At 39.2% G+C, this 10,389-nt stretch overlaps 1 protein-coding gene across 2 annotated transcripts; it reads left to right on the top strand.

Annotated features, from left to right (window-relative positions):
- Nucleotides 1-3,841: 3,841 nt before the first annotated feature.
- On the top strand, nt 3,842-9,873 carry LOC121328253 (cytidine deaminase-like). 2 transcript variants are annotated; one of them, XM_041272831.1, is made up of 4 exons: nt 3,842-4,249; nt 6,980-7,091; nt 7,666-7,723; nt 9,024-9,109. In XM_041272831.1, exons 1-4 carry the CDS (start codon nt 4,030-4,032, stop codon nt 9,057-9,059), a joined length of 426 nt encoding a protein of 141 aa, XP_041128765.1. In that variant the 5' UTR covers nt 3,842-4,029; the 3' UTR covers nt 9,060-9,109. The 2 variants fall into 2 exon arrangements, with proteins under 2 accessions (XP_041128765.1, XP_041128764.1); XM_041272830.1 differs by having other exon boundaries at nt 3,854-4,249; nt 8,992-9,873.
- The last annotated feature ends 516 nt before the right edge of the window (nt 9,874-10,389 follow it).

Here is a 10,389-nt window from a genome sequence, read left to right as displayed (position 1 = left end):
TCCCTCCCCTTCAAAAACTTCTATCCTGTCATTAAACAACCAGCTGCTTCCCTTGTGCTGTGACATGCTTTCAGACAGGAGCATGTTTGAGGTGAAGTGATCCAGACTATGCCAGTATAACAGATTCACTGAGACTAAAACATGGAAACTGAGAACTTAATGAAGTAGCAGATCAAAATGAATATGCATGTTCACTACAACACACAACAACACACTTCAGACCTCCGTAGCTAATGAATATGCATGTTCACTGTAACATATAACAGCACAGTTCAGACCTCCACAGCTAATGAATATGCAGAACAGGTAAGATTTAAATGGTGTTGTTGCTAAAACTTACTTTTTTTTTTTACATTTGGTTTCCCAGACTGGATTTACACGAATCATGGACACTAATGTTACTGCAGGCGAGTTACTGTAGTCCAAGATTCCTTTGAGGCATGAAGTCATAAGAGTTGAGGTTACCCACACAGAGGTGCAAAACCAGCGCTTAACTTTTTAAATCTTAAAATATTTATTTGGTTATCATGGATAAACATTTGACTAAATATAACACCTCCACTTATGCAATAGAACTTGAACCCCCCATTATGTTAAGTTACATTCAATTTAAATAAAGTATTTAAAAGCATTCTTCCACAAAAACAGTTAATTTTTTAACCTTTAGATCAGGGGGTCTCCAACCCTGGTCCTGGAGAGCCCCTATCCAGCAGGTTTTATAGGTGTATTTACATCATCATGGGCTAAAACTCTGGAACACAGTGTTCATCTTGACTAATTAAGCCAATAATTGGTTCAACTAAGTAACAGAGATTGGTTGAAATGAAAACCAGCAGCCACAGTAGCTCTCCAGGACCAGGGTTGGAAACCCCTGCTTTAGATTGAAAAGTTTATGCCTTCTGATGTCACTCAGCTGTCAACAGTGGAAGCACAATTGCCCTCTGACATCACAGTTCATTAAACAGACATGGACTGCAGATTTCATCTTCTGGAGCAGTGGTTCTCAACCCTGGTCCTGGGGGAACACTTCCCTGCTGGTTTTTGTTCCAACCAAGCACTCAATTACATAATTGAACCCTTAACTCAACTAATAATTTGCCTAATCTGAGCTTTTTAAATAGAGTAGCTTATAAAAAGTTTAAGAATTTGTTCATTATACAATTGTATACCTAAAGTGAAATCTCCATCTGTTTAAAATAATTAAAAAGCTCAAATTAGGCTAGTTAGTTGAATTAAGGGTTCAATTATGTAACTGAGTGCTTGGTTAGAAGAAAAACCAGGAGGGCAGTGTTCCCCCAGGACCAGGGTTGAGAACCACTGCTCTAGAGCAGGGTTTCCAATCCTGGTCCTGGGACCCCCTGTGTCTGCTGGTTTTCATTCCAACTGAGCTCTCAATTACTTAACTGGACACTTAATTGAACTGATCATTTGCTTAATTAGACCTTTTTACTTGTTTTCAGATCTTAAACAGTTGCAGAGTTCAAGTTGCTTATAAAAGGTTACAGTTAACTTGAACTCTGCAACTGTTTAAGATCTGAAAACGTAAAAGGGTCAAATTAAGCAAATGATCAGTTCAAAAGGGTTAAGTAACTGAGAACTCTGTTGGAATGAAAATCAGCAGACACAGTTGCCTTGAATATCAAAGCTTTTCCGACCACTATGGGGGGCTTTTGTGGCAGGATTTTAACTTTCCGACTGTTTGTGTTTCAAAAATCAAAAAAGTCCAGGAAGGATGAGAACCCTAATTCCGACAACATGAGAAATATTATGCAAATGAAGTGGGTACCTAATTAACATACCCTCCGTGCAAAAATCAAAAAGGTTGATGTGGTCAGATTGAGTATTTTCCGTCTAAAGTGGTTCTGCCTGTTTCAAAGAGTCCCAATATAGATGGAAACCTATTTCAAACAGGCTGTGTCTAAAAACGCTCTGATGTGGGGGCAGTAACTCAGACTACTTTGGTGATGGAGCCCAGTGTGCTGCTAAAGAGTGCTGTGATTTTAGAGAATGAAAGGGATAATGTAGCTGCTGTGCCAAAATGAAAAATAAACAATTAAATGAATACATAAATGAATAAATAAATACATATATAAATATATTTATTTATTTTGATATTTATTTATGCATTAATTCATTCATTTTGAATCTTGGCACAAAATATCCTCCATAACCGAAGCTATCATTTACTACAGTATATGTTTGTATCAATTATTATCAATTATCAATTATTCCTCTCAAATTAATACGGAGAGTTTAAGCTGCCATCCACCTTTGACCTTGGGCCGGGTAGAACCCCTTTCACGAGACTTGTTGTGTGAGCAGACATGGCTCAGCCCCCCCCACCCCCCCAACTCACATCATGTCACACTGCTCTTGAAATCGCTCTCAAATTGAATTATTTATTGTATTTATTTTCTCTTATTTGATTTTGCTTTTACTTACTACTGACTTTATTGTACTGTATAACTGCTGTTATCTGTAATGTCATATTTTATAACAACTGTAAGTCTCCCTGGATACGGGCGTCTGGTAATAAATAAATAAGAATAGCTAAAAATTAGGCTACACTAAAATAGGAATTCTGTAACTTTTACTGTTTTCTCTTTGTCCCGATGTACTTGCTTTACTATTGTGTTCTATTCAATATATATATTGTATATTTATAATAATTATATTATTTATAATATTTGTTTTTCTCCACCTTTACTACCTTTCAGTCCCACCTTGATTGAAATCCTGAAAAAAAAGTTTAATTTTATGATGGAAACAACGCTCTGGATAAGAGTCGAGTTAAAACAGATGGAGACAGCGAGTTTCGGACTGTCGGAAAGCACTTTTGATATTAAGGTCCATTGGGTCCCCAGGCCCAGGATTGGGAAACCCTGTTCAGAGGCAGTGTTGCCCCCCCCCCCCCTTTCAACCCTCAGTTTCCACTGTAATCTCAATTCCAGTCAGTATTTGTATAAGACATTGCTCACTATTATTGCTATTGGCCATTTACTTTTGTTCCAGTGAGTTCTTAAAGTAACAAATGACACATGATGATAATGTGCTGTGTGATATTACTGGATATAACCCAAATACAAGAATGTGCTACGCATTTACCAGAGACTGTGACATAATGAAGTGGGGCTGCTGTGTTTCTTATAGACTTAAAACAGAGACATTGCTGCAGTGAGTTCAAATAAAACAATTCACATCGCTCTAGAAAAGAATCGCGCTTCACACCCCTCTAGAAAAGAATACATCACATTGTTCTAGAAAAGAATAGTGCTTCACTGTGCTCTAGAAAATAATTGTGCAAGTGGAGGGGAGAAGACCGTATTGGACCTCATTTCAGCCAGGTAATCTTTTCAACTACTTTTAAATATTTCCCAGACAGGACTAATTATTAGCAATTTAAAATTGGATGGTAAAAGAAAAAATATGCCTATTCTATAATTATTTAAAACTAAATGTACAACATAAACACACAAAACATTGTGTATTCACGTTGTTTTATAATAACAACTATCACAAACTGTAGTTTTCAGACAGAAACGCCTCTTAAAACACCAATCCGCTGCTTTGTGGCTACATTGCCCACTCTGCCGTTATAATGTAACCCATTACCTTTGCTGAACAGCAGCTGAAATGTGTTACTGGCTGTTCCGCATTTAACCTTCTCTGCTGGAGAGCAGACAGGCCGTGTCTGTTACTGAACCGGACCTTCTCATGATGAAACTGTAACACAAACAAACCCCACCCTAGCAGACACTTCCATAGGCTTGATTCGGGGAAATGTCCACGTAATATCATAACAGTAGCTTCCTGTTTTATGTTGTGTAACACTAGCTGTGTAGTTACTGTATCGACAGTAGCCTACCAATAATTAAAGCTGTCACCGCCCCCACAGTTAACTCCATTCTAGAAACCGCCATGAAACTGGCAATGTCTAGCAGACGGTGCATGTTTGACTATAAGCAGTCTCCGTTAAACAGTTGATATTATTAATTCATTAACCGGGAGACCCCGCAGGCAAACACCAATATGGCGTTAATACCCGAAGACGTCTCAGTTGCGACACTGACAGGTGGCAGCCGTGTGGTATCGCTGGAGTCTGGCAGCACCAAGTCTTTCACGTCAGAGAAGGACATGATCGAAATCCTGCTTCACGAGTGCCTGCGGGCGAAAGAATTCGCTTATTGTCCGTACAGTAAATTCCGTGTCGGCGCTGCTCTGATGACGAAAGAGGGGAACGTTTTCGTAGGTGAGGAAAAAAAAGTAATTACATTTGAGAATTAGACAGTAAGAGAGCATAACTTTAATAAAGTTAACATGTAATATGAATTTGATTACATTTTGTAGCCCAGTATTCACCTAGATGAGTTTATACAATAAAAAAGTATTAGTACAATAACAATAAAGCATTTTAATGCCGTTTGTGTGCAGTGATCATGCCTTTGCTCCAAAACCATTCAACTCACAGTCAAATAACGTCTGCAATGAGATTGTCCCTGCTGGGTTAGCAGGTCATGTTTTTCAAATCCCCACGTGCAATTCGTTTGCTAAATAATTGCACCACCAGTGCTTAATTTGTACAGAAGAGGTGCCGGGGCGCAAGCAATGACAACAATACCGTTCTTAAGGACTTCACATTCAACCCCCTAACTCGTTTATTTGAAAGAGTATTGTCACTAATGTTAGATGTTACAGTCACATACATCAAAAAGTAGTAGTATGTGCAGAAAAATAAATTAAAAGCAACCGCAGAGCAAAAAAGAAAGACAAATGTGCATTCATAATAATAATAATAATAATAATAATAATAATAATAATAATAATAATAATAATCCGCACCCTATACAAACATGGTCTGCACTGTGTTAATATATAAACGGTTTGGCTACAACAGAAAACGCTGGGCAGTTTGTGGCGAATGCTTAATTAGATTTAAGCTAGGTAGTTCTCAGCTTAGTTTGTTTTTATTCTCTGTAAATTAAATTCTAGTCATTGAAAAAATGCAAATCAGAACCAGACCGTTTTTACTTTTGTGACGCAGGCAGAAAGCTACAATATTTATTTTAATTAAAATGTGTCGTTGTTCTTTATTGAAATTAATATTGAAGCTTGTTGTGTACTCATTCAATCAAACCAAGTAGTGTGAGAATTTGCTTGTATCTTTTAAAACATTTTAAATCAAGTAAGCTGACATGTTAGCTAGCACAGTTCAGGGGGCTTGGAGCTGGGGGTCTCTAACTTCCTGTCAATTATGATCTATTTAAACCCTGATCACTTGCAGCTTTGTTGTCTAGCGTCATGTTAGCAAACACTCACGCCGTCATTTCGTGCGTCAGCTTAACGTCTTCGCTATCTGAACTTCGTTGCTTCGCTCCTTTCACTACAGGTCACTTTTCTGTACAGCGCTGCCAAGATATTATCTATTATTTTCCTACCTGCTCAGGTTATTTTTCTTATCATTCAGCTTCTCTATTCATCTCCAGGAGCTGGCCTCCGCTAAACTTTCAAAGCTCCTTCGAAAGGATATTGACATTCCCGTTGTCAGTGATTGCCTTGATTAGCTCTATTAGCTCTTATATAGCTCTACCACAAACTTTTGTCTGCTGAATGTCTCTTTACTCGTGGCCCCCGCTGCCCACTCAGCATCCGCTCCCAGAGCCAGCACAATTATCGTTCCATCAGAAGATCCTGCCCTGGATTTCCATCAGCTACGTTCAACGTTTTAAAAGACCTATCCAGCCCATTACAAACTCAATTTTAACCAGTGGCGGCTCGTGATTTTGACTGGTCACAACATGCTGCGACACTGCTGTCCTGCAACTTTTCCACGGAGCCTCACAGGCCATGGTTACCACGGCAACGCCCCCGTTGAGTGAGTGGGGAGTGGTTAGTTGCCATGGTGACCAGGCAGCTTCAGCGGGCACTGCGAGCTCTGTGCTTTAGTGCTGCAATCTTCTGGCTTCCTGTTGCTGCACTTTCACAACCTGTGAGGACGAGTTCAACTCGCTGAATTGTGACATCTAAATGCTGCGTTAACGTACTCATATACATGACTAACTGTTTAGTTAATTTAATGACTAATTAATTTAATTTAATTTAAAAATTTTACAGAAATGAAAGCCATGTCGGGAGCCATGTTCTATAGTTACTTCCGCCGCTGTGTTTGACACAGGTTGAAAATATGCAGTGTGAAACGGTTCTGTCCGGTCCTGATTTTAATCAAATAACCAAATGTATTCTACCCTGCTTCACTCAAGCCAATGGTTTAATTCCAATCATAACCTCTAGATGGCGGCATAACGCCGCAAGTTCTATATACACCGCCCACTCGATATATGTCGCGGGTGTCGGGGTCCAATACAAATCTGCTATAGATGGAGGGCTGCCTTATAGCGAGAGACCCATAGACAAACAAATGGGCTAATAACAAATACTGTACAACCACTCCCTCGTTTTAATTGGGGGCGTCAAACAAATGGGCTAATAACAAATACTGTACAACCACTCCCTCATTTTAATTGGGGGCGTCAGGGCACAATCTAAATCCTATGTGATCAGGACAAATGATGGCTGGACCTGATGTTAGGTACAGGTGCTTATTAAGTGCCTGGTGGTATATAAAGGCACCCTCTCCTCTCTGTCTATCTGTAGAAACACTTTACTACTGTGTGTGAACCATTTATCCATTTTATCCAATTGTGATGAAACTTTATTGAGATTGTATGATATGATGTCTTCAAAGTGTTACCTCCAATCTTTTTGAAAGGAGAAAAAAACAAGTAAATGTTACAAAAGGTCAAATATTTCTTTTTAAAGCGAACTGAAATCTCAGTTGTATGGTTCTAGTTTTGTAAAATGAAAAAGTGTTTCACCACTCCCAAAAAACAGGAGGTAATTAAAGAGTGGAGTAAACGCTTTGAAGATATGGCCCATTGTGTCTCATTACTGTAGTAAGATGATTTTGTTTGCTTTCCTTCAGGATGCAATGTTGAAAACGCTTGTTTCAACTTGGGAGTCTGCGCTGAAAGGACCGCAATTCAAAAAGCTGTTTCAGAAGGGCACATGAACTTCAGAGCCATCGCCATTGCAAGGTAAGGCACCGAGGTCTATCACTGGTGTAAACAGAGGTAGGCCTGAGATCTCCAAACCTGCTTTTACTGAATTTTGAATTGAATGAAGTAAAGTTGTAATGCTGTAATGTTTTAATTCTGTAATGTTGTAATGCTGTAATATTTTAATTCTGTAATGTTATAATGCTGTAATGCTGTAATATTTTAATTCTGTAAAGTTGTAATGCTGTAATGTTTTAATTTTGTAATGTTGTAATGTTGTAATGTTGTAATGCTGTAATGTTTTAACTCTGTAATGTTGTAATGTTCTAATGTTGCACAAAAGCCCTGGAGTGATCTGAACAGCTGCAGCATTTCAATTTAATTGGTTAAGATCAACTGGCTACAGCTTTATTTTCTAGATGAAGGGAATATACTTGCATTGTATTTGTATTTTACAGAGAAATGCCTCCCATGTGAGAACAATATCTCTCAAACACACCAGCTGTATCTTGCATTGTCCGCAGCAATAACATTTGCTATGTCCTGTGTCCTTTTAGCAAGTGTCGTCCTGGACTTTGCTTCCCTATTTGATTGTGTGCTTCATATTTTCCAGTGATTTAGAAGACCAGTTTATCTCTCCTTGTGGAGCTTGCAGACAAGTCATGAGAGAGGTAGAGTGACTACCAGCAGGTTTTGTTACCAGTATTTTACACTCTTTTACTTTTAGCACAATTGGCCCTGATTCCCCAGCTTTTGTTTTGCTTGTTTTTTATGTTTGAATAAAGAGTGAAGTGCTGTGGCAAGGAAGCCGCAGTTTAATATTTCTGTATCAGTCCATGTGGTTTTAGTTTGAGCTGCTTTGAGCTTGTCTGAGAATCTGAAGAGCCAGAATGGAACAGCCTCCCTCATTCCATTCTACCATGTGACAGCCTGACCCTTCAGCTCTCCCTGTCTGTACATATCTTCAGCTCTCCCTGTCTGTACACATCTTCAGCTCTCCCTGTCGGTACGCATCTTCAGCTCTCCCTGTCTGTAAGCATCTTCAGCGCTCCCTGTCTGTATGCATCTTCAGCGCTCCCTGTCTGTACACATCTTCAGCTCTCCCTGTCTGTACACATGTAAACTGTGTGCTTCTGAAGGATTTCATGCCAGCCCTGTACTCTCTGTCTGTACACATGTAGACTGGGTGCTTCTGAAGGATTTCAATGCCAGCCCTGTACTCTCTGTCTGTACACATGTAGACTGGGTGCTTCTGAAGGATTTCAGTGGAATGAAGAGAGCACTCGGGATTCTGCAGACAAGCTCAACAGCAGCCTGATGTAAAAGAAGCAACTGACACTATAATATACAGTAACCAATTATAAACAAATAAAGACAAATATAAAAGTTTATCTTGTAATACAAGCCCCATTTCAATGATATGACCGTCTTGATAAAAAGTAGTGGACTGTTTTTGCTGTTATTTGTAGCTGGCCTTTTCTGTTAGTTAATAGGTTAGTTATTATTTAAGCAAGGGACCAAATAACACGCTACAGCTGGGTCATTGTCACAATCAATGCAGTCCACTGAAAGCCAACTTTCTGAAGCTTGAGTGTCTGTGTGAGTTTCGTCAGCAAACAGTGGTTTCAGAACAGGTGTCATTAATCATAGTCGTTTCTCAGCTGTGCTTTATTTGCCATTTCATTATTAAGTGATGGCACAATGGCTGAAAGATGTTGTAATGTGTATATATATATATATATATATATATATATATATATATATATATATATATATATATATATATATATATATATAAATAACAATTAACAAATAAAAAATGTGTAATAATACAGTATATTAGTAACTAGCTGTTAATAGCTAAGACTCAAAAGTGCCCTAACATATGATTAAAAGGCATTTTTATGAAGTGAGTGCTTACCACATTTCTGTTTTGCAGTTTGGGACTGAATGGGATGTTTTCCTCTCTAGACCGGATGGTTCCTATTTGAAAATGACCGTGGATGAACTCTTACCTGTGTCTTTTGGACCTGAAGACCTGAGCAAGAAGAAAGTGTTCAGTATTCATAATGGGTACTAACACCAAGTCATTGCAGCCCTGTATTGTTCTCTATAGTCTCTATTATGTTCACAATATTGAAGTATTGCCAATAATTTAAATACATGGGAGAAACAAAAGATGATATAGTCTACCCGTTGATAATAACAACAGTAGAATACCTTATTGCATTATGGCAGTTTTTGTATATTTTCGTTTGAAAAATGTCCAGTTCCACCAATGATTGTATGAAGCTATTTAGCATTTTATTTTCCAGTTCAGTACATTTTAAGTTATAGAAAAATATATATTTTGTGAAAAAATAGATGAACACTGTTTTGTTTTCAAAATTAAATAGACTTTAATTTGGTGAAGAATTATTTTAAATGTGTTGTTAATGGAAAGGGCTAGAAGGTCCACAGCAGGCCAGACTGTGGGCTTTAGCTCGCCGCGTGTCTGGACAGTAGCGGCCGCTGTAGCGCAACAAGGAGACTTCCCTAACCTGAAGGAGCGCCAGATGCAACACTACCCCGTGGAATCCCCAGCAGAGACCGTTAACTTTGTAAGGCCAGGGTGCACGTATCTTGTGAATATGAATCATTACTTAAAACACACACATGACAAAGTGACACAGGAAATAAAACCATTTGAACTGCAACCCTAGCAACTCCTCAGGACAAACCAACAATTGCCTGCAATTGTTACCCTAGGAATATCGTTTTACTATTGCACCCCTGTGACGGAAAGATGAGTTCTGGTGATGAATCTTCCTCCCAACCTGTGAGGGCGCTAAAGAACGGGAGGAGAAGTATCTGGAAGGGCTGGCCTGACAGTTCGTTTCCGGGTCAGGGAAGTGGGTCAGCCTGGAGGGAAGCGCGACTCTGTTGTAAGACTGTATTGATTTGAGAGATAAACGAGAGGCAGCTGCAAGTAATAAGGCAGCTGCAACCTTTTCCTTCGTTTGGGTTAACGCTTGGAGAGAGAAGGATCGAGAGAGGAGCTCTCGTTGTAAAGAGAACTGCGTGTTGTGTTTTGTTGTGTTTGTTTGTAATTGTCTGCGTTTTGCACCACCAGACAGTTAACTCACCTGTCCGGAGCTGTCGACCAGGGTCAGCACAATCCGGATCACCACTGCACGGAACCGTCACGAAATACAGTGTCTTCACCCACCACAAGCACGTCTGCACTCACCCAGGACTGGTGACCGTGTGTTCGTTTTGTTCGGGACTGTGCCCTATTATTGCTATCCCCGTGCTTTACACATTGTTGTGTATAGCCGGGGATTTATTATTTAACGGT

The sequence above is a fragment of the Polyodon spathula genome, chromosome 16 (assembly GCF_017654505.1).
Source record: "Polyodon spathula isolate WHYD16114869_AA chromosome 16, ASM1765450v1, whole genome shotgun sequence".
NCBI lineage: Eukaryota > Metazoa > Chordata > Actinopteri > Acipenseriformes > Polyodontidae > Polyodon > Polyodon spathula.
Note: the sequence above shows the minus strand (reverse complement) of the source record. Positions and strands in the feature narration are given on the sequence as shown.

What these genes read in the sequence shown, in the direction of transcription:
- LOC121328253 (XM_041272830.1), top strand. Translation starts at nt 4,030, where the DNA reads ATGGCGTTAATACCCGAAGACGTCTCAGTTGCGACACTGACAGGTGGC. An exon ending in AGAGGGGAACGTTTTCGTAG is followed by an intron (nt 4,250 to 6,979) that starts GTGAGGAAAAAA and finishes GCTTTCCTTCAG; the next exon opens with GATGCAATGTTGAAAACGCT. An exon ending in GCAGACAAGTCATGAGAGAG is followed by an intron (nt 7,724 to 8,991) that starts GTAGAGTGACTA and finishes TCTGTTTTGCAG; the next exon opens with TTTGGGACTGAATGGGATGT.